This window comes from Podarcis vaucheri, assembly GCF_965113315.1.
Source record: "Podarcis vaucheri genome assembly, chromosome: 1".
Lineage (NCBI taxonomy): Eukaryota > Metazoa > Chordata > Lepidosauria > Squamata > Lacertidae > Podarcis > Podarcis vaucheri.
This window is the reverse complement of record NC_138759.1, coordinates 69,403,800-69,428,123: the sequence shown is the minus strand read 5'-3', so window position 1 is coordinate 69,428,123 and position 24,324 is coordinate 69,403,800. Positions and strand designations below refer to the sequence as shown.

Below are 24,324 nucleotides of genomic sequence, written 5' to 3'. Positions count from 1 at the left end.
TCCAAAGTCAATGGAGGCCTCTGGTTCTAGGAGCTGGGTGGTGCATTTGCTCATGAACCCAGTGACTCTCCAAAACAATGAGGGAGTAGAGTTTTGATTCTTGCCTTGCTGCATTGCATACCTTCTGCCCTGGAATTCAGGGAGTGTAATGCATCCCAGGACTGGCCTAGGATGCTCACAGCAGGTGCCAGGCCATCTCCTCCTCTCTGCATCAGAAGACTATTGACCTTGTGAAGAGAGGCCTATCTATCTAAAAAGAATCACAAACTTTTATGGAGGCCCAGAATGAGTTATGCAACCCCTTCCAGCTTCCACAATCTACTCCAGAATTGCAGCAGACTGGAATTTGATGTAGCTTCCCACCAAAGCTTTTCTGCCGTTTAGCTCTGCTCAACTCAACATTCTTGTTATTTTTTAAAAAAGACACCATCCTCCTTTTGCATTCTGAACTCCATCTTACTCATCTAGAATTCTCATGGTGTGTGTGAAGGGAAAGGTTGAAGTTCCTACATAGCCATGCTGTGCCTGTTTTGAGGCATGGTGAAAGGCAATGCCAATAGAGGGGAAAAGGGAAGGAAATGGCCAAATGCCAGTGGTATACGCAGCTACTTATTTATAGTGAAATAATTGTATTTTTGCTGGCGAAATCTAAGTACAGTGAAGTTTAGGCAAGCAGCAACAAAAATGAGGGGCAAGTAACCATAAAAAATAGACTAGTAACCCAACCTACAATGTTATTTGTGTTTCTTGGATAAGCTGTTACCTGCAGGTAATTTGCAGGCTTAAAAAACCCCCACAACTATCTGCTTTCCTTACAGAACTGGATGTCATATTTTGTGTATTATTATTTTTTAAAGCCTTAGTTTTCACAAGTAACATTTTAATTTCCTATCAGACATGACTTCCGAAATCAGGCAAGAGATGCACATGGCTTTGAAGAATTTGCATCAGAGTTCATAAGAGATTCAAAGGCAGCATTAGCATCACTCAGCCCTTAGTCTTTTCCCTGGATAAGTAACAGTTGTGTTCCATTTGTCTTATTTACGGTCAGTTCAGATACCATGCCAACCATGGTTGAGAAAGTTTAACTATGGCTTAGTTAAATCAACGAGCCATCCACTGGCGGAGGAAGAGGAGTGCGGGGGGAGCACACCCTGGCAGCGCGATCCCGGTAGGGTGCTATCACAGCTGCCCCCCGCCCGCCCCTGTGGACGGCGCCCCACCCCTGCGGATGGCACGTCCCGCCTGCTGTCTGCCCCTGGTGCCGGAGCATGAAGCTTCACCACTGAATCCATCATTTGTGAACCAGCGGGCCCAATGCAAATGTGGAAATCATGATTTTTGCTAACGATAGTTTGGAGTGGTATCTCCATTTATAAACCATTGTTGCTGCAACTAAAGACTGTGTAGAGTGGAAGGAAAATAAAATTACACAAATAGCTGTGAACTATAGTTTACCTATATATTTGGAAGCTCATTTCTGGTTTGTGTGGGTGTAATGTCTGAATGGAGCCAGTCTTTGCACCAGTCATATGTAAACTTAGGTTTTCCTATTCAGAATACAAGAAGCTGCTTCACAGCAAGTCAGATCATTCGTTAAGCTAGTGCAGTATTGCCTACATTGACTGGTGGTGCCTTTTCCCAGTCCTATTTGGAGAGAAATTGACCCTGGAATCTTTTCCATGCAAAAAGTATATGCTCTGCCACTGAGCTGCCACCAATTCCCAAAGGTTACTAAACAGGGCTTTTAACTGAAGTGGAGAAAGAACAGAATTTAGGAATTATAATGGAGACATTTTACATATGAAGACTTCCTTTTTTTTAATTCTTTGATCTCCACCTTACCTGTTCGTATAGCTAGAAAAGTGCCAAGTCCCTGCATTCTCATTTAGAAAACACATTTAAATCAAATTGGTGTGGTACAGAACTGAGCCAGATTCCACAAACTCCTCCAGTTTACAGGAATACACATTCTCTCTCTCCCTCCCCCCTCTCTCTCTCTCACACAGAGGATTTTCTCAGCTGATTTTGTCAGGTGCCACACATTCCTCCCATTGATTCTGTGTGTTAACCCCTCAAACTGAATTCAGCAGGAAAGCCTACTTGTGTGGAAATTCCGCAAGTGGACATTAAAGGGCTCCTGAAGTTTTAAAAGTAAAAATATATCAATAAATAACCCAATAATACAGATTGTCTATAAAGGGTAAGAATTGTGTCCCAGGACTAGATTGTGCTGTGACTGTGGGTCTGCCTGATGCAAACCTACAGCTATGAAATTATTCTGTATAATTGCACTGGTAATACAAAATATCCCTCTAATGAATAGATGTGGGATATAATAACTTCCATTAGTATCTTTTATGTGTGATTCTGAGGAAGTATTTATAAAGGTAGTGACTTTCATGTCATTCCAGCCAATTATCTGACTGCCTTTTGGGTGAAGGTTCTGAAAGTTTCTTTTGGTGATAGACAGTTTGTCCCCTGGGAAGATGTTTTATAGGAGCATTGAGGTGGGGAGAGGGGAATCATTAGATTTTTAATGTTTCTTAGTTTTATTGCCTTTGGAACCATGTGATACTTAATTGCTGAAGCGGATTAAGGATTCTTCTATCTACATAGAATATTCTGTTATGGAGATTGCCAGAGAGCTGTGTGGACATTGCTATTCCTACTGATTTGATTTTTTAAGTGATATATGCATTTGTGATTGATAAAATTCTCTGCATTATGGACGCTCATGATTAACAGAAAAAGTGATGGCTATTGAAACAGTTTATTAAACTTGTTATGTCAAGAGGAAGGATTTGTGATTGGACTTCACCAGAAAACACTGTGTGGATTTCTTATGCTGCTGGTCAATTGTAATTTTCATCATACAGGACACAATACAGAAGTTTAATGCTTCCTGCACATTTTTGTTACACCAGTCTTTTCTATCCTCAGTATAATGATAGAGCTGTCTTACAGATGTGTAGCACGTAGTACCATTAGTGTGTAGGACATGGAGCGAGGAAGCCAGAGTTCAATCTGCACTCAACAACGAAGAACACAGGATGATCTTAACTTTTTGGTTCATTGCCTCAAAAGGTTGTTGTAGTGATATTGAGATAGTACCTATGCCAACTTGAGCACCTTTGAAAGGGGATAGGATATGAATGTGATACACACAGTAGTCGGCAACATGATGGTTATACAGGGTGACTCTTTTAAAAGAGGCCCCATGGAACATGTGTACTTTGTACACCCTGTATTTGGTTCATTCATTCAGTTTAAAGCGTTGTAAATTTAAACAGGGAAAACAGGTAGAGAAAAACGGGACTCCACCTCACCATCTGGTGGTGCAATGTTATATTGCACATACAGCGCATATAAATTGCTTTTCCTTTACCAGTCTAGCTGAGTCCAGTGTTCTGTTTTTGACATAACATTTCCCTCCTCCTCCATTGGTTTAGTGCAAAATTATGAAACTGAAACTGACCATGAGATAAATTGCTTACAAAGTTTGTCATGATTCTATTGCAGCCATAGTCTAGCAAAGATAGTTTTGCTCCACAATTATGACTGCAATATTTGTATATGCAATATTCATTCATGTTCCATTTGAAACTGGGTGTTCCTTAATTAATTGCAACGGAACTTATGAGCTATTGAATACATCAAAATACAACTTTCTTGGCACTCTGCTTGTCCTTAAATTTTATATAGTCTTATCAGATATTAAGCAAACATTTGTTCTGAAAAAGATCTGCAAATATTTATCCATAAGGCATGCCTTTACTACAAAGACTGTAGCTGAAAAGGTTTTAAGAAAAGAGCATGCAGTCTTTAACGGTAGGCAACGTCCTAGTTTCTCTGTCAGAAAAATAAATCGAGTAGTCTAAAATGTTTTCTTCTTAATCATGTCACTGCAGTGATGATCAGTAAACTCTGCTAAAAGCGTGGTGTGTGGCTGGGAATGTCTTCTCTTAACAGCGAAGCTTACTGAAGATGCAAATAACTTCCCCAAATAAACTTTTATTTTTTTATTTTTTTAAAAAAAGAAAAACAGATGTTTGATTTTTTGTGTTTCTTTTGTGTTTTCTTTTTTATTCTTTTCCCCCCCTTTTCTTTTATAACTCTGAACAATGTAGGTGTCTAGTCACATACAGGTCTTAGCAAGGAAGAAAGTTCGAGAAATTCAAGCCGCCATTAAGGTACGTTTGGCTTGCCCAGTTGTAGGGGGCTTTTCATCTCCATGGTTACAGGCTTTTCCTTTGTTTCCCTCCCTTCCCCTACCCTGCAGGTGTCTAGTCACATTCAGGTTCTTGCCAGAAGGAAATCTCGTGATTTTCATTCCAAGCTGAAGGTATGCGCTTTTCTGCTTTTGGGCTTGTGGTTGCTATGCCTTTCACTTCCTGTTTTCCCTGTTGATCGGTGAATGCCTGGTGCTGTGATTCTTGTAACCTAGTTTCCTTGCATGTGGTGGCTGTTTACATTTCTTTGTGTTTAATCTCTTCCCTTCGCTGATTTCTGCACTGGCCTCTCTCTCTCTCTATTTTTTTTTAACAACCTTCAAAAATGTTACTTGCTGTGTGCATGTGTACTCCTTTTTTAAAGGTTCTTTTTTTAAACAAAAAAAAAGCATTACCTTAGTGTTTGCACTAAAAGCATTGCAGTTAAATAGGAGTTTTGTATGTGTGCACACATGCAGCTGCAGTTTGATAACTGAGATGGTACATTTCCCACTCCCACCCCCTTGTTATCGGGATTTTAAAAATACTTACAGGGATTTTAATATAAATAGATAGATAGATAGATAGATAGATAGATAGATAGATAGATAGATAGATAAAAGAAAACACGTTTTCTGATCAGCATTAGATTCCTATCCTACCTCAGGCTATTTTACATTTGTCTCTGATTTCCGGAGAGTCTAATTTGCGACATCCACCTTTAAATCACTTGTTACCCAAAGTAAAATGTTGACTGCAGCTATGATCCCCTCAAAGTGAAGCACTTTCATTGGCTTCAGCGGGAGAGTTAGGCATCTGCTCTCGGCTTGAAATCAGTGTGACTTAGAAGTGATTAACTTTGAGTTACGCCCTTTGGGTGAGATCCAGTCTCAGGTCTCCCCATCTGTTTCAAAGAGGAGAGGAAAAGAAAGGGGAAGTCCCATTTGTGTAAATCTGACTGCGATCCTAATCTCACATATTGGAGAGTAAACTCCACTAAGCACAGTGGGACTTAATTTTGAGTAAACATCTGTAGAATTGGGCTTTTGGAATAGTTTTATCTTTGTAGTTTCCTAAATTGCATAACCTAGGGAAAGATATTAATTGCTTCCCTTAAACTTTAAGAGTGATGACCCCCCCCCATTTTCTGATTTCTGAGAGGAATGACGAAGTAATAAAAAATGCTTTCGTTGCCAGATTTTTGCATAAAAGAATCCCTGAATGTTCAGTTGTTAGGTTTGGGGTGATTTTTTTTTTTGCTTTGTTTTAATTTTTCAGTAAACTATAACATCTTCTTGACTACCATCTGAGATCATACTAATGTTTGTCTGTCTTTTTGCTGAGCTTTTTTTGTTTTTGTTTGTTTAAAGTCACTTGAAAGCAAAAAGCATTTCAGAAAGTGATTATGCTGCCCTAAGTGGTAAACACTGTGGATGTTGCTTGCCGCAATCCTGGAACTGCAATATGTAAATAACAGGCCTGGCTTTGTAACTGTCCTACTTGTCAGGAGCTTTGGGTTTTCAATATGCTGTGGGCAGCATGCTGGCAAGCTTGTATGGCTGTTGGTGGCTGGCTTGTGAGCTGGGCTGGCTGAGCAGTCGCGGTTGGTGAAGAACTAAGGGAACTCTGAAAGTACTGCTTCTTAACCCAAGGTGCAACGATACAGAAGGCTGTAGCATTTTCAGACTAAAACTGTCAAACTTAATGGCTAAAATTAGGCATCTTAGCTCCTGTTTAGAAAATTAAGCAGTGTACTGACACCATGTACTAAATTAATAGTGGGCACCTGCAGATTCCTTTGTGGAACTGAAGTCAGACATTTGTTAGCGTGGGCTACCTGCTTCGATTTCTACCAAAGAGCCTATTCTTAGGATTAAAAGGTTGCAATTCTGCCATGCAGGAAAACCACCCAGATGTGTTTCTTACCCACACCTAAAATATTTAAAAATGCACTGCTTTTAAATTTGAACATATTTCTTATTGCTGCACCACCTGTATGATGATGAAGCTTTCTGCAGAGCAAGGCAGCAAAGTAAACACCAATGATACCTGCAAGTCCTTTTTCCTGGTGGGCTCTCTCTCTATCTCTCTCTCTCCACTGAATTTAGTTTAGTGATGTTTTCTGTTGAATGCACTGGTTCCATGGAATTTGTTGAAAGAATCTGCTGATACATCTGTCGAGTAATAATTTCTGCCACACCCACAATGTCAGCATGTACTTCAGCGTAAAGAGACAAGTTGCGGCAGTAAAATGTGCTTTGGGCGACCAGGCACTGATGAAAATTAACCACTGATTATCACAAGTCTTGCTCTCGAGTTAACTTGTTGCTACAGTGAAAATATAACTAGGAGATGTTTCTTTGGAAAAGTACTGATAATAGTAATAATAATAATAATAATAATAATAATAATAATAATAATAATAATAACAACAACAACAACAACAACAACAACAACAACAACAACAACCATCTATGAAGTGGCAGTGACTCCACCCATGCAAAATATATTATTTTATATGAAGTAGAAATTATGTATATGGTCCTTAAGAAAGAAATAGACAAGAGTCAGATGGTTCGCCAGAACAGAATCCATGATGATTTTGGGAGTTGGTATGAGGTTTGTACTTTCTCTCCCTGTCATCTTCCTCAGTGCTATCATAATTATAACAATGGAACTGGGCTATCCTGCATTTCCTTGAATATAGGATGTCTTTGACTTTGTGGAGTAGAACTTGCTTTATGAGATTCTCTTGCAGGGGACCTGCAAGCATAGGCTCTCTTTTATATTATGTCAGCACAGTTTATGCAAAGACAACAGAAGAATGTGGTAGGGACAGGAGAGGGAAAGTGTGAGACCATCTCCCAAATTCAAAAACTTGCATTTTTACCAAAGGGGAGATAAATTTTCAGTGAAATTCTATAGGTGGGGCGTGAAATTTTTCTCTTGCTTGCCTTACAATTGCCAAGGACCATTTGTGAGTGCCATTTCTTTCATTCTGCAAATAATCTCGCCACTGTTCTGCACTCTGCAGCCTTCTTGGGTTCTGCTGGCTTCAATTAAAGTCCAGGGAAGATGTCATGAGGTAACTCTTCCCATGGGGCTTTTTGAGATCAGGAAGTGCAGGCAGCTAGGGAGGCTGCAAAGTACTGGGGACTACACACTACACCAGTGTGGTGTAGTGGTTAAGAGCAGTAGACTCGTAATCTGGTGAACTGGGTTCACGTCTCCGCTCCTCCACATGCAGCTGCTGGGTGACCTTGGGCTAGTCACACTTCTTTGAAGTCTCTCAGCCTCACTCACTTCACAGAGTGTTTGTTGTGGGGGAGGAAGGGAAAGGAGGTTGTAAGCCGCCTTGAAACTTTTTAGGGTAGTGATAAAGCGGGATATCAAATCCAAACTACTTCTTCTTCTTTACTGTAAAGAAGAGACCTCTGCCACCTTGCAGGGAACCAGGCAGAAGGCCTTCTCGGTAGTGGCACCCACCCTGTGGGACGCCCTCCCACCAGATGTCAAAGAGAAAAATAACTACCAAACTTTTAGAAGACATCTGAAGGCAGCCCTGTTTAGGAAAGCTTTTAATGTTTAATAGGTTATTGTATTTTAGTGTTTTGCTGGAAGCCGCCCAGAGTGGCTGGGGGGAGACCCAGCCAGATGGGTGGGGTATAAATAATAAATTATTATTATTATTATTATTGCTGAATGATAACTCAAGATCAGATCCCTGCACATACAGGAATTCAAAAATGCATTGAGAATAGGGCAGGGGGGGATGGAAGCTTCGTTCTTAGGGAAAGAAAACTTTTGAGAAATTGAATGACAGTTCCAGCACAGTACTAGAAATGGCACACAGCTAATTGTACCAAGCCTCTTCCTGAGTTGGTGCAGACTAGGTGGGAGACTGAGATAGCAGTGCCTACTCTCTGTCTGCCTGCAGCACCAGGAGGAGCACTGAGTACATTTACTCTTGCACTACTAGTCCTTCTAAGGAGTAGTGTCCCCTTGCAGTTCTTTTGGGACACATCAGCCAAGATATTCTCAAACCTATTCAATTACTTTGTAAAATCAGAGAAGATAGAGACTTTGGCTTTCTGTGAAGATGCAAAGTCTCATACAAGTTTTGACTTCCTCTGTAAGCCTCTGCATGAAGCAGAGGCCACCATGACTAGGGATGAAAATAGACTTTTGCTAAAAGCTTGTTCTGCACATATGCAGAACTTTAGTTTGCATTCTGAGCTGTAGTATGTCTTCAGGGAAATACAATTTGAGTCATACAGCAAAATGTTAAAAACTGGGCAAATCTGTATTCTGAATTTGATAATTCTGAACTTCAGCAGTGTCCCCATTTCTGACAGATGACGGCTGTTCAACTAGTGCATTGTTCACTTGGCATCATGCAATCAGACAGAATAATGCATGAGGGCAGTGAGATCAAGTGTCTCTCTCCAATTTATGACATTTTATGTACCGCAGAAGATCTGAATAGAATGTATTCACAATAATGGCCCATGTTCAGACTTCATTTGTATCTGTGTGGGCTTTTTCAGATCTTCTGAATATCTCAATGTTGCTAGTGATGTGATCCTGCAGCATACTGTTCCCTATAAGTGCCATGTTATAGGAGCAGGGCAATGTGCAGCCAACATCCTTTCTTCAGGGGATCTAGGAAATCTAGAAATGCCACTGAAGCAGATATGGAAAACTAGCCCTTACCTTAGGTGTGGAGATAAGCAGAATCAAGGAGGGAAACAGCAAGCCCATCCTCTCTAGTTATGATACCCAAGGGAGAAACATCATGTAAACAGAAGTGGTCAATCCAACAGTTGCCATCTCAGTTAACACAAGCTCAGACATACGATGCTTGATAGGCCATAACTTGTCACATAGCCATCAGGTCCAATCCACATGTGCACATCTTGAAGGGGGACAGGGAAGATTTCATCTCTTCCACCAGCAAGCTGTTCCAAGTGCTTTTCTATGGGCAGCTGCTGGGTTCTGTGGGAGCTGCAACCCAGTATTGAAGGGCAAATGAAGAAATGATGAGAACCATTGGGGCTTATCCCAAGTAGTACTAAGTGGTGCCTCTCATCATCACAAGGATTTCTACTTGCACAATGGGACTTCCCCTTTTTTCCTCCCCTGCACAACTCCTAAATTTGTTCCAGGATCCAGGGCGTGTGTGAGGGAAGCAGAGGGAGGCAAGCCCTGTTGCACAAGCAGAAATTCTAGGATATTTTGCCCAAGCATCATAATGTATTAGGATCAAGTCCCAAAATATAAAAACCAAAGGCCAAATGATAAATGGCTTAAATACAAACTTAGCTGCCCACAAAGGGAACGACTCCATTTGCCCACAAAAGACTGTGGGATAAAAGGGTTAAAATCAGAGTGTGGCCTGACTACATATTTTGCCTTAATAATCAAGAAGAATACAGCCAGTTTGAATACATTTTTAATAAATATGCATTCAAACAAGCGGTTTCTAAAAGCGTTTTATCATGGCAACAGCTGTACCTTTAGGCACATACTGGAGAGGATGGTTTCTAGGTGCATGAACCTGAGTCTTAAGGAACACATGGTAGTCCTTGCCCTGTCTTGCTGTGGGAAACACCTCTGGAATACCCCATATATAGTCTGGAGAAGTCTACACATTCCAACCCAAGTTTGAAAATGTTTCCTTCCATAGGTGATGGAAACTTCCTCAATGTTAGCGATGGCAATTTTGATAGTCCAGGAAGAGAATACCACTAAAACTAGGAAATGTCACAACTCCTCCTTTTTCATTGGCGTGCCATAATGTGTTACTTCTGTAAACATTGGAACAGTTTCATACTTGGGGGGGAGGAATAGATGTGGATATCTCTCCCCAAAAGATCTGAGCAGGTGTATGGATATTAAAAGAGTATTTTGTCCTAGAGATAACGAGATATTTGGCTTTGATTTCCAGTATTCATTAGCATGTAAGCTTAAAATTCATTAAAGGAAGCCAAAAAAAATTTAAAAATGCCTACAGTTTGCATGTATGTGGTGCTTTAAAATCCATTAGTGTACATTCCGTGCTGCCTGCATGTAAAAAGAAAATACTGTTGACAGTTAGGATGCTAAAGATAGCTCTATAGAGCCTTTTTCTTCTTGTTGTTTTTAATAAATGAACAATGATAAAAGCCTTGGAAAATTCCCTTTGATGTGAATGAAGTCTTCTGCATTTTGAGATACAATAAGATGGATTAATTGCTCCTCATTAGGCAGCAAGTTGAAATAGCTTTGAATGTGGGTTCTCTCTTAGCATTAGCTATTGCCTGGCTGAAATAGCCGGCTTTTGTATTTACTACTGTCTTCTCTAATAATAAGCAAATTGGAGATCATGGCTACAATTATTCAACTGTCTTTTGCCCAGTACAATTGTATACTTCCATGGTTTGTTTTTTTTAGCTCCAGCAAATAATTTCAGAGGTTATTCTAATCAATACAGTCTAAATGCAGAACTAAGATTTGTAAAATTACTTATTAGAAAGCTGTTTTATGCTAGTATTTCATGCTTTACTGTAAAATTCATTTCAAGAGCAAATTGCAGCTTCTTTGCCTGAACATTTTTTAAAGTAATGTTTTGTTAGATGTCTATGTGGGTTTTAATGAAAATATGTAATACCACATAATTTATGCTGTTGATTTTTTAAAATGCACATTATCCCTTCTTTTAATTATACCAAGAATATATTTTGAAAAGTTATATTGCATATCTCTTTCATTTCCCTGGGATACGAAATCATTTTGAGTAGGTTGCTTAGGCTCAATGAATTATTTTGAAGTGTACATTAGTTTTAGAACAGATGATGAACAAAAGTTGCTGATTTCTTGCCTTTAAAAAATCCATTCCAACCTGTTTTATCACAGGTTTTAAAAAAATGGAATGACCACATTTGGACATCATGCTTGTCTGTAGTTTAGTTTAGTTTTTTAAAGCTGTAATTAACATTAAGCACATTTGTCAGTTTAGATGATACAACAAACTATGGCTAAGCAAAAATGGAGCAACATTTTCCAAACCCTTCTGAACCAGAAAATGAGAAGGGAGGAAGGGTGCTAGTCAGAGGCTTGCAGAAGTTTGTATACAGCAAACTAAACTATGGTGGATGTAACATGGCCAGCATATTAATCTTTTAGGGCATTTACTTCAAAACCAATTGGCACTCAAGGGAACACAGGGCTCTGATTCATTAAAAGATGTAATAACATTGTAGAGTTGGGAGGGAACAAATGTAAATGTTGGTTTACATTTAATTTTAATATATCCCATATCTGTTAATGTTCTCTAATGGCTTGCAACTTGAAAACAAGTAGTAATCAAAGTAGAAAACAATAAAATTGTTAATCATGAACATGTTACACTCAGTTTCATAACAGATGCAGCCTCAAGAGTTTTGTGGAATGCATAGGATCATCATCTGCACCTTGTGCTCTGCACAAACACTTTGATTCCTGTTTTCCTCAGCTCCAAAGCTCTTTTTGTGTTTTACACACATGCCCCCCCATCTCCCCTCCCCTTTTATCATGTACAGCTACTTTGTCTGACCCCGCAAGAGCAACCAAAATTCTCAGTGAGGTGGATTGCCTTCCCTTTAGCCTTTGCTCAGGGTGCATTGTATTTTGTAGTTCAGAATAAAAAAAAGATGAAAGGGAGACCCATAAGGAAGTTTTATAAAATTCCATAATGAGGAGAAGAGATGGATCGAGAGGCATCTTACTTACACTCCTGCACAACCTTAGAATTTGGGATCACCCAATGAAAATTATTGTTAGAGTACGTGTGCCAGACAGAGCAGTTACTCACAAAGTGCATTTATAAGGGAATGAGATAAATTTGTGGAGTGCAAGTCTTATCTGTGGCTATCCACCATAATCACTAAATGATACTTTCTGTTACAGAGAAACAGAAAAATAGAACTCTGAATATAAGACACTGGAGATACAGTGGGGAGAGGGCTGTTGTGTTTAGTCCAGGCATAGGCAAACTCCGACCTGCCAAATGTTTGGGACTACAACTCCCATCATCCCTGACCACTGGTCCTGTTAGCTAGGGATAATGGGAATTGTAGTCCCAAACATCTGGAGGGTCAGAGTTTGCCTATGCCTGGTTTAGTCACTGCTTATGAACTGGTCACAACTGGTACATCTCAATGAGCAGGAAACCCTCTCTCTGAACCAAAGATCACCCATCTCTTCCAAGAACCTGATTTATAGCCCCTACTTGCCCAGCATCCTCCTTTCTGTCCACATGCAACAATTGTTCCTGCTGTTCTGCCTACTCCCATCTGCAATGCTCATTACCACTCTATTTTTCATGCAGTTGGCCACACATAACCATTCATTTTCAAATAAATCTTTCTTCACATACTCATTCTTACGTTTGGCTTCACACGTAGAGGAAACACGTGGGAAAGAGAGCAGGATAGTGGCAGAAGACCCCCACCGCCTGACTTTTGTGCATCGGGCAAATGGTAGCAATGGGGTTTCTCTCTTTCATAGAATCATAGAATCATAGAGTTGGAAGAGACCACAAGGGCCATCGAGTCCAACCCCCTGCCAAGCAGGAAACACCATCAGAGCACTCCTGACATATGGTTGTCAAGCCTCTGCTTAAAGACCTCCAAAGTAGGAGACTCCACCACACTCCTTGGCAGCAAATTCCACTGTCGAACAGCTCTTACTGTCAGGAAGTTCTTCCTAATGTTTAGGTGGAATCTTCTTTCTTGTAGTTTGGATCCATTGCTCCGTGTCCGCTTCTCTGGAGCAGCAGAAAACAACCTTTCTCCCTCCTCTATGTGACATCCTTTTATATATTTGAACATGGCTATCTTTGTAGACCCTTTCCGATCATCAGGAACCCTGCATGATTAGGCTTCCAGAAAAATTTCTGTGTGTACCACTTTGTGCACATAGAAACCACACATCACAAATCTGGAGAGCACAGGGAGTGGAGTGGAGTGAAGTGAAGTGAGCTCTTGGGATCCTCTCTCTCCTCCACACGTTTACAGGTGGAGCCAAACAGGGGCAACAGCTTGGACAGAAAGGCAATGCCATTGGGTTTACAGTCATACCTTGGATCTCAAACGCCTTGGCTCCTAACAAATCGGCTCCCAAACGACTGAAACCCAGAAGTGAGTGTTCTGGTTTTCGAACGATTTTCAAAAGCTGAACGTCTTCCGCGGCTTCCGATTGGCTGTAGCCTTGGTTTTCGAATGGTTCTGGGAGTCAAACAGACTCCTGGAACGCGTTCCGTTCAAGAACTAAGGTACAACTGTAACCGCTTTCTTTCTTTTTAACCAACTTCTCCCAGCCTAGGCTTCCATCCCATCCCTTCTGGCCATTTATGTGAAAACATCGCCCACAAACCACTTTCTCTATCCACATATTTTATTGGAGTCCATGCCTCACATGTGATACCCTCCAAATTCTCTCCCAGAAGTAGGAGGGGGTGACTTTTTTTAGGGAACAAGGCTATGTAGATAATTGCTTGGGCGGCGATCATTTTTCTTGGGGAACAGTATTGCAATGGTCCCTGTATGTCTAAATATGAAAACTGCCTCTCAGTTTAGTCAAGAATTTAGCTATTGCTATTCAGATCAGAAATTTATGGATCAAAAATGACAAAATACGGAAGCAAATTAAGCCCCGCCCCCTTTTGGAAAATAATGTATTGCAAGAGACATTCAAAGACTGTTTCAGGGTCACCTTGGGGGAATGCTTGCCTGTTCCAAGGTTTCAAAGATCAATACTAGATGAGAGTCAGCCAAGGAACACTTTACTGTAAACGACAGGAAAATGATGTTAGCATTACTAGCACCAGAAGCCAATCATGGCACTTGAAGGCAAACTAATCTAAACAAATTCTGCTCCACATTTGCCTAGTGACTGCATAATTCTGTGTGACTACAATTAAGCCATTTTGTATTTACTGCAGCATAAATGACAGTGGAAACACACACCCATTTTCTTAGGAAGTCAAGGTCTTGATCGCTTGTGTTCATTAAAGATCCCAGTGCACTCAGAGGTGGAGAATACGGGTGTTAAGTCATGTATCTTGGCCAAATTCCAGTTTCAGTAATTACTACTAATCTGCCTGCCTAAATTCCCCATCCAGTTTTAATTGGATGTAGTCTTCTTCACTAGCTGCTCAGACTGTCATGTAGCATTTTAATGTGTGATTAATCAGTTGTTATGAGTTACCTCAGAAATAGCTGCATATGAGTGAGGAAGGTAAAGCTTCCTTTTCATTATGTAGGGTTGATAATAAAATCAGAGGATTTGAAGAGACCCTGAATGCTACCTAGTCCTATCCATGCCCTGTAATATGCTGGAATATGCCTTTTTTATACATCATATTTTATTTTACAAATTAGCCATTTAATCCAGATAATAGTGGGTCATTAGTTATTCTGGAACAAACAAACCACACCTTGCCTGGGGTTCCCTCAGACAAGAAATGATTTAAGACTCCAAACAAGTAAGAAATTCTCCCATCCCCATTTTTCATTCTACTGAATAGAAAATTTCTTTCCAAAAGGACACACTTTTTTATGTACGTTCTGCAGTTATGTTAGCTGTTCTTCCCTACTCACACCCAACATACACAGATACATATAAAATGTATATGCACATATCTATTTGCTAATTTTTGACCAAATGGATTGCAAATACAATGGCATGTAATTAAAAGAAATGATAAAACAGCTGTTATAAATTTCTTGAATAATATAATCCTTCACTTGACCTCAGTTTCATTGATCCACAAATGAATTATATAGCCCCTCGGGGTCTGTACATGCTTGTGCAGCAAAAGCTCTCTTTGGGAACGAAAAAGGAATATGGACATGTGACGTTGCTCCTCCAATTGGCAGACAACCTGAAGCTTCTGGGCTGGTTAGGAGCTTGGCCCTCTCTTGCCCTGCCTGCTTACGGAGTGGAAGCTCCAAGCTTCATTCCTGGCATGAGTGCCACTGGCCCAGCCATGACACTAACAGATGTACAGTCACCGAGTGTTGCCTGTGATAGAAGAAAACAAAACAGAGTCCCTCTTTTATCATTATAAATCTGGTCGAAAGAGGCAGATTCGTTTCGTTTTTCACTCTGAAGAGTTCCTTGCTAACTATTTGGAATAATAATGCAAGACCCCAAAACCTCAGGAGTCGAAAAATAGGTCAAGCAGTTGGCATAATTGTTTGAATAAGTTGATTTCTCACTCTACGGCCTCCCCGCTGCTGCTAAAAGCCGGGTTTCTTCAGCAGCCATATTGCTCTCAGCCAGTTCCCCTGTGACTCTGGAAGAGCAGGCTACAGATGGGTCCACAGGTGTTAATGTCGCTTCTCGAAGCATTAACACCTGATCAGGTTTCCGCTTGAATTCTGCTCAGGATTTTTTTGGGGCAGTGGGGGGGAGATACCTCTGAGAGCAGCTGCTCCCCCTGCCGCCCATACCCCCAGCAAACCAGCATAAAATAGGCAACCTGTAATAGTTTTATTACAGCAGTTTCCACAGCTTTTTAAATGGGGACCTAGCAGCTGCCAAGCTGGTCGTTTAATTTTATCAGCGTGGTAGGCATTAATACAATTAGTCCTTTTCTTCTTTTGATGAATCAGTTCCTTGGTGAAAATTAATAATAACTGTTAATCTCTGTGTACGAAATGACTAGGAACACCTTCCAATTTTAATTGTGCTAGAGCATATTTTGCTAAGAAACTACACTTGTACAGAAGCATTTTAACAAACTTTTTGTTGTTGCATCCAGGTAACAAGCATGGTAAGTATTTTTTTTCAGTAAAGCAAGTATTACATACTTCAGCTGTGCTTGGCAGGCTCCCCCCCCCTTTTCTTTCTTTTAGCTAGCTTTAACTGTACTGTTAGCCTCTGCTGTTTCTAAAGGAGCTGTTGAAATGAAGAAGCTGCTCAACTTCTCATTACTGGCTTTGGGGGGAATTATGTGTGCGGATTCGTATACCATATTGGATGGCATGCTTTCCTGGCTAGCATGCTTGCGATTTTGCTTGTAACAATGAATCTGCCTCTTAGCGCTTGTGTTCCTTTATCGTTCAGTCTTATGCCCAAAGTTTAGCTTTCGCCCAAAACATTTTCTCCTTCAAAGCAAGAGGAACTTGTGGCGTGGAATGTATAAATAAGGCTGCTACAGAATTCTGCTGAAGCCAGATTTATTCGTAACAAGTGAATGGTTCCCTAGAAAGACCTGGAGGTCCATAGTACAGTTTCCCATGCCTTGCCAGTATCTTCTTACCCAATGGGACCCCAAATCCAGGGCTTACAGGCCGCTTCACAGAGAGCCGCCCACAGGAGCCACCTCCCTGCAGTGTGGTCCCATATGGTGATGGTGGAGGTGAGGGAGCTCAGTGTGTGAATGCTGGGAAATGCCAGGGAAAGTGAGGCCAGGGAAATGCATCTTCCTTGTGCAGTTGACTTCACTCACTTGGTTCTGTTATGCACAAGCAGCCAGCAAGTGACATGTAGGTCCTGTCCAGTTGTGCAGCCAAGTATTCAAATCTAAGGCTAGACGTGCTATTGCAGGCCTGTGTAGGATTTGAGTACCTTCCTACAAGGGCTTCATTGTGTTTGGGTTGTGTTTAGCTTCCTTAGCATGAGCCTTTGGAATAGGGTGAGAGAGAAATATAAAACTGCTGCCTGGTCTACTCCCAAAGGTCATTTACTTCAGGGCTGGGATCTGAACTTGATTGTTTCAGGCTGGGACCTGAGCTTCTATGGACTGTATACTTTCAAGCCTCAGAGCCCTCTTCAGTTTTTTACTCGGCATAAGTGCCAGGAGCTTAGCAAGCTGCCCTTGCTTGCTCAAGAGAGCAGTGCCTGCTGTACTTTAGACTCCAGTACCTCCCAGCTCCAGCCACCTACTTCAGGGATCCTGCTCTGCAGACCACACATCTAAACCATGGTGCACCTGCCCATGGTTCTAGCTTGACCCTGGCATGGCTGATAATTGGGATTGGGGATAACCAGGGTTACCTTTAGACCAAGGTTTCCCAAACTTGCATCTCAAGCTCTTTTTGCACTACAGTTCCCATCATCCCTGACCACTGGTCCTGCTAGCTAGGGATGATGGGGGTTGTAATCAAGAAACAGTCAGAGACCTAAGTTGGAGAAACTCTGCATTAGAGCAAGTCCACCACTGATTTTTGAACAGTATCATTTATAGATTAAGGGTTGTTATAAAATAAACCTATTTAGCATTTAGTATCATAAATAGTATATGTAGTAACATATATGGAAACAAGTATTTCCCAAGTATTTCTGGGGTTCCTACTTTACTGGGTGTGGGTGTGGAGCCCTTAAGGGCACAGTCAGACCTAAGGAAAGCTTGGTTTCAACAGAAGCCTTAAGTACAGGTTTAAATCTCTGCTGCTGAAAGCAATAGGCTTTAAAAGTATTTAACTTTGGTTGGATTAAATCCTCTGGTTCAGTTTTCCACAACTTTAATAGGCACCAGCAGTAGCTTAGCACTACAGCATGTGTGAAATATTGTGCAGTGCATGCCTTGCCTTGCCCTGCCTTCCTATTCTTCTTCCAGCCTCTTAGAGTGAAGTGTGGCCTTTAAAGCAACATGCTTCCTTATCCCGAGCTCTTGAAGAGAGAGCTGTTAAAGAGAAGCCAGGTGGATTCCAGAAATACCTAAAAATCCTTATAGATGTTAGTTTCAGGGTCTCAGGTTCCCATCTGGTTGCAATCAATGACATTATTCATTTCCTACATTAATAACCCACCTTTCTTCTGTCATGGGGCCCAAGGCTGCTTACATGCAATTCCCAGGTAGTCTCACCTGCAGGCAGTGACCAGAGCCAAACCTCCTTAGCTTTAGCAAGACAGTAGCCTCAGCTGCCTTCAGATCATTACCCCTATCAGGGCTGTTGCGTATTTAGGCAAATCTCTATTATGAACTAGTCATCTGATTTTGTTGCTGCTGTTGTGTTCCTGTTTGGGCTCAACAAAGACTTTCAAATGATGGTTCAGACTCTTGTGGGGAGGGGGGGGGGAAATAAAGTTCAGTCCTGGGTTAAATTCTAGCTGACTTCCTACCGATTTACAGTAGGGAATTGTATTCATACTCAAACCGAGTCATGTTAATATGGAGCAGAGAACTTTACCCTGAGGAAATCCAAATGTATTTTACCCCTTGTGCTACGTCCCCCCCCCCCGGCATGGTATGCTTTTATTTTTCACATTTCCTGTGCTTAAAAAAAATAAATTAATTTTAGCATATGTGCTTCCTAGCTGTGCTTGCTTGGTGTGATTTGTTGTGTCCATTCTATTAATGAATGCCTGTAATTGTCATGTTGAAGGATCAGACTGCAAAGGACAAAGCACTCCAGCACATGGCCGCTATGTCATCAGCTCAAATAGTATCTGCAACAGCGATTCACAATAAGTTGGGCCTGCCAGGAATTCCCCGTCCGACGTTTCCTGGAGCACCTGGAGTAAGTTAATTGGCTACAATAAAAAAGTACATTTCAGAACAATGATTGGTAGGAAATGAAGGATGGATCAATTAATTTCTCTATAAAATGTACTTCCCCCTTCCCTTATAAAATTCTTTGGTGGAAAATATATATAGGAAATGTGCCCTGAAAGAGAGCAATTGAAAAAAGTTGTGTGCGTTAAAATAAAAATATTTAATTTTTTATTTTTTTTACTCCCATGCAGTTTTGGCCAGGGATGATACAAACAGGACAGCCTGGATCTTCACAAGAGTAAGTGATGGAAAACTGAGACTGAGCGCCACTGTTTTCACTTGTTTGTATGTATATGTTGCAGTACACATTGGTAGGTATGTGTTCATTTGAATGCATGTGTATATCCAAAAAGGGTGTGTACCTAGCCAGAGGAATTCAATCCCAGAGGCTATAACTAAAGAACGTGATGAGTGTGGCAGTGGTGGCATGGGAAATAGATGAAGCATTTGTGTGACCAGAATGCTTTCTATACTTAATACTAGTTTTCCAGCACATTTACCCAGTCACCACAGTGCCTGTTAATGAGGATTAAAACAAAGGCTGTTTCAATTAGGGTCAATGGTGGGATACTCAAGCTGTACAGAAATTACTTCCAGCCTCACCACTACATCCAATGAGATTAGGAGCAGATTTTAGAATTTCAGGAAGGGATGTGTTTCTATTTGGACCACAACCCTGGGGAGTGGGGCTAAGTTAATCCCTCACATATCATGGTCCGGATACTTTTCTGCCCCCTCTCCCCACCCTGGCTGCTAACTAAAGAACAAAAGTCAGGTATGGTAAATGCTTGCATCCATTTCATATCACGTCTGGTTTGGTCCTGGAAAACCCCATGGTTCATTGATAGTTGGATCTTCCTTCATCTTGGATCAATAATAATAATAATAATAATAATTTATTATTTGTACCCCGCCCATCTGGCTGGGTTTCCCCAGCCACTCTGGGCGGCTTCCACAGAAACCAAAAAAACATTAAAATATCATACATTAAAAGCTTCCCTGAATAGGGCCGCCTTAAGATGTTTTCTGAATGTCAGGTAGTTTTCCATCACCTTGACATCCGATGGGAGGGCATTCCACAGGGCGGGCGCCACCACCGAAAAGGCCCTCTGCCTGGTTCCCTGTAGCTTCGCTTCTCGCAATGAGGGAACCGCCAGAAGGCCCTCGGCGCTGGACCTCAGTGTCCGGGCAGAACGATGGGGGTGGAGACGCTCCTTCAGGTATACTGGGCCGAAGCCGTTTAGGGCTTTAAAGGTCAACACCAACACTTTGAATTGTGCTCGGAAACGTACTGGGAGCCAATGTAGGTCTTTCAAGACCGGTGTTATGTGGTCTCGGCGGCCGCCCCCAGTCACCAGTCTAGCTGCCGCATTCTGGATTAGTTGTAGTTTCTGAGTCACCTTCAAAGGTAGCCCCACGTAGAGCGCATTGCAGTAGTCCAAGCGGGAGATAACTAGAGCATGCACCACTCTGGCCAGACAGTCAGCGGGCAGGTAGGGTCTCAGCCTGCGTACCAGGTGGAGTTGGTAGACAGCTGCCCTGGATACAGAATTGACCTGTGCCTCCATGGACAGCTGTGAGTCCAAAATGACTCCCAGGCTACGCACCTGGTCCTTCAGGGGCACAGTTACCCCATTCAGGACCAGGGAGTCCTCCACACCAGCCCGCCCCCTGTCCCCCAAAAACAGTACTTCTGTCTTGTCAGGATTCAACTTCAATCCATTAGCCGCCATCCATCCTCCAACCGCCTCCAGGCACTCACACAGGACCTTCACCGCCTTCACTGGTTCTGATTTGAAAGAAAGGTAGAGCTGGGTATCATCTGCATATTGATGGACACCCAGTCCAAACCCCCTGATGATCTCTCCCAGCGGCTTCATATAGATGTTAAAAAGCATGGGGGAGAGGACGGAACCCTGAGGCACCCCACAAGTGAGGGCCCAAGGGTCTGAACACTCATCCCCCACCACCACTTTCTGAACACGGCCCAGGAGAAAGGAGCGAAACCACTGTATAACAGTGCCCCCAGCTCCCAACCCCTCTAGACGGTCCAGAAGGATGTTATGGTCGATTGTATCAAAGGCCGCTGAGAGATCCAGCAGAAAAAGGAAACAACTCTCACCTTTGTCCCTAGCTCGCCGGAGATCATCAACCAGTGCGACCAAGGCAGTTTCAGTCCCATGATGAGGCCTGAACCCTGATTGGAAGGGATCCAAATGGTCCGCATCCTCCAGGCGTGCCTGGAGTTGTTCAGCAACCACACGCTCAATCACCTTGCCCAAGAATGGAAGATTTGAGACTGGGCGATAGTTGGCCATACTGGCCGGGTCTAAAGATGGTTTTTTAAGAAGCGGTTTAATGACCGCCTCTTTCAGCGGATCTGGGAATGTTCCCTCACAGAGGGAAGCATTCACCACCCCGCAGAGCCCATCGCCCAGCCCTTCCCGGCTAGCTTTTATAAGCCAGGATGGGCAAGGATCAAGGAGACAGGTGGTTGGTTTCACTCGTCCAAGCAGCCTGTCCACATCCTCGGGGGTAACGGATTGAAATTGATTCCATGCAACTTGACCAGACAGGGCTCTAGCACTCTCCCGCCCCAGCCCTGCTCCCACGGTGGTGTCTAGCTCCTTCCGAATATGAGTGATTTTATCTGCAAAAAACGTTGCAAAATCGTTGCAGGAGATCTTGGGGTCTTTACAAGGCCCCGATGGTAAAGGTGGTTCCGTTAAGTTGCGGACCACCTGAAAGAGTCTCCTGCTACTATTTTCTGCAGATGCAATAGAGGCGGTGAAGAAAGTCTTCTTCGCCGTCGCTATCGCCACTTGGTAGGCTCGACGTTGAGCTCTAACCTGTGTCCGGTCAGATTCGGAGTGAGTTTTCTGCCACCGACGCTCTAGCCGTCTCAGCGATTGTTTCATCGCCCTCAGCTCCGAAGAAAACCACGGGGCTGTCCGGGCTCCATGCAATCGGAGAGGGCGCTTCGGAGCCAGACAGTCGATAGCCCTGGTTAACTCCGCATTCCAGCGGGCCACCAGGGAATCAGCTGAAAGGCCATCAACATGGGATAAAGCATCCCCTACCACTCTCTGGAAACCATTTGGATCCATTAAGTGGCGGGGGCGGACCATCCGAATTGGTCCCACCTCCCTGCAGAGGGGAAGGGTCGCGGAGAAGTCCAGTTGCACCAGGAAGTGATCTGACCATGGCACTTCTTTGGTTTCATTTTTACTTAGTGTCAGATCACCCACGTCGCTAGAGGTGAATACCAGGTCTAAGGCATGTCCATGACTATGAGTTGGGCCCAACTTATTCAGGGACAGCCCCATGGAGGCCATGCTTTCCACGAAGTCCCGAGCGGCCCCTTGTAAGGTCGTGTCGGCGTGGATGTTAAAATCCCCCAGGACAACCAAACTAGGTGTCTCCAGGAGAACATCCGCCACGACCTGAAGCAGCTCGGACAGGGAATCCTTGGTGCAGCGGGGAGGTCGGTACACCAAAAGGAATCCTGTACTGCCCCTATTGCCCAACTTCCAGAACATGCACTCAGAAAACTGGGTCTTCCCAGTAGGACGCCTGGTGCAGACTAATGACTTCCTAAAAATCACTGCAACCCCCCCTCCCCGCCCACATGACCTGGGTTGCTGTGCGTAAGAGAAACCTGGTGGGCAGGCGGCAGCAAGGACAGGCCCATCTGTCTCATTCAACCAGGTCTCTGTCACACAAGCCAGGTCAAATCCTCCATCCACAATCAGGTCGTGGATGGCAGTGGTTTTATTCACCATTGACCTGGCATTACACAGCAACACCTTTATTAAGTTTATTACCCCCAGGGTCAAGGAAGTTCCTTGATTCAAAGGCTTCGTACAAACTGCATTCAAAGCAATCTCCCCCACCTGCTGCCTCCTCCAAAACTGGGAGCTGTAATTCTGTGAGGGGTAATGTACAGTTCCCAGGTTCCTTTGGTGGTTCTTTAATGTGTGGTGTTTACACAGCCTGGGGCAGTATTTGGTATCCTATGGTCCTCCAAGTGTTTTGGTCTACAGATCCCATCAGCCCCGGCCAGCACAACTGTGCTATGCATCTGCACTGACTGGAGTTGTAGTCCTAAACATCCGAGGGTCACCAGGTTGGCAAAGGTTGACCTGTCCCTCAGCTCAGGCACTAATTTGTGCCTATTGTGGACGGGAATTGACTAAGGAGTCCCATCAGCATAAGCCCTGTATAAGGACCTCCACTTGCACAACAGGGCTTTCTTTCCTCCGTCCCCCAGGGAAAAAAGGTGTGTGTGTGTGTGTGTGTGTGTGTGTGTGTGTGTGTAAGAAACCCCCCTGCGTAAGAAACAGTGTATTGGGTGAGGATTGGAGGGATTGTTTCATCTGGCAAGCCGAAATGCTTCCCCTGACTGAATGCTTTCCTCAGTAGAACAATGAATTACCGTATTGGCCCGAATATAAGACTCACCCGCAAATAAGCCTCACTTTTAAAATTGAAGGAGGGAAGAGGAAAAAAGACAATCCCGGGCTGCTTCGGGGGGGGGGGGGAGAGAGAGCCGCACTGCTCTGCCGCCAGCCTTCCCCCCTTCTTTCTGGCAGCTCGAGGGAGGCTTGGGAGTGGCGAGCGGGCTGCACACCGCTGCCCCGCACTCCCAGGTTACTCCCGGGGGGGGGGAGCCGTGCCACTTTGCCAAAGGCCTCCCTAAGAGCAGCTCAGCAGCGTGGCGCAATGGCGCGCAGCCCACCTGCTGCTCCCAAGCCTCCCCAGAGCTGTTGGGGGAAAGGCAAAGTCACAAGTATAAACTGCACTTTAACTTTTCGCTGTCAGAATTTGGAGAAAAAGTGTGGCTTATATTCAGACCAATATGGTACTCCCATTGTACATTTACATGCCTCTTCTTGGCCACTTCAAGCCTTTGGCTGAACAGCGGCTAATAAACTTTAAACAAACAAATAGATGCGCACAGTCCTGAGGTCCACTTCCAATCACACTCTTTGTGGAGGTGATGGCAGAGTGTCATGTCACAAATATCCAGAAGGCCAGTTGCTAAGAAGGGCTTCCACACTTCTCCAGCCCAGCTTTGTGTATTTATTGATTTGACCAATGAACCAAAATATTAGTGGCAAGCAGCTATGGAGCAGAAAAGGGGGGTGGGGTGGGGAATGGATTTGGTGGCCCTAAGGTGGGCCACTGGCCCATACACATTGAGGTGCCAATCTGAAGTTGCTGAGCAAGGAGAGAGGATTCCTCCATTTTATAAATCTGTGTTTGTTCCTCAGGACTGCAACTCTTTAATCTCTACACTACACTCGTCCCAGGATGGACTAGCTTTAGATGAGGCTTTCTCAACCTCGGCCCTCCAGATGTTTTGAGACTACAATTCCCATCATCCCTGACCACTGGTTCTGCTAGCTAGGGATCATGGGAGTTGTAGGCCAAAAACATCTGGAGGGCCGAGGTTGAGGAAGCCTGCTTTAGACCATTAATTCAGACTAAGAAATACTTCTCTAAAATAATAATAATAATAATAATAATAATAATAATAATAATAATAATAATAATAATAATTTATTTATACCCCGCCCATCTGGCTGG

The 24,324-nt window shown here is 43.1% G+C and overlaps 1 protein-coding gene across 12 annotated transcripts in view; it reads left to right on the top strand.

The window, feature by feature from the left end:
- The window catches only part of TEAD1 (TEA domain transcription factor 1), a 179,878-nt gene that overhangs the window by 125,648 nt on the left and 29,906 nt on the right, over nucleotides 1-24,324 (top strand). For 6 of the 12 annotated variants that reach the window (XM_082194452.1, XM_082194448.1, XM_082194455.1 and 3 more), the window contains 5 exons: nucleotides 4,131-4,193; nucleotides 4,283-4,345; nucleotides 15,997-16,008; nucleotides 18,566-18,700; nucleotides 18,927-18,973. In XM_082194452.1, coding sequence (XP_082050578.1) covers nucleotides 4,131-4,193; nucleotides 4,283-4,345; nucleotides 15,997-16,008; nucleotides 18,566-18,700; nucleotides 18,927-18,973 — 320 coding nt within the window. The remainder of the gene's footprint in view (nucleotides 1-4,130; nucleotides 4,194-4,282; nucleotides 4,346-15,996; nucleotides 16,009-18,565; nucleotides 18,701-18,926; nucleotides 18,974-24,324) is intronic. The other 6 variants (XM_082194458.1, XM_082194459.1, XM_082194457.1 and 3 more) reach the window with 6 other exon arrangements.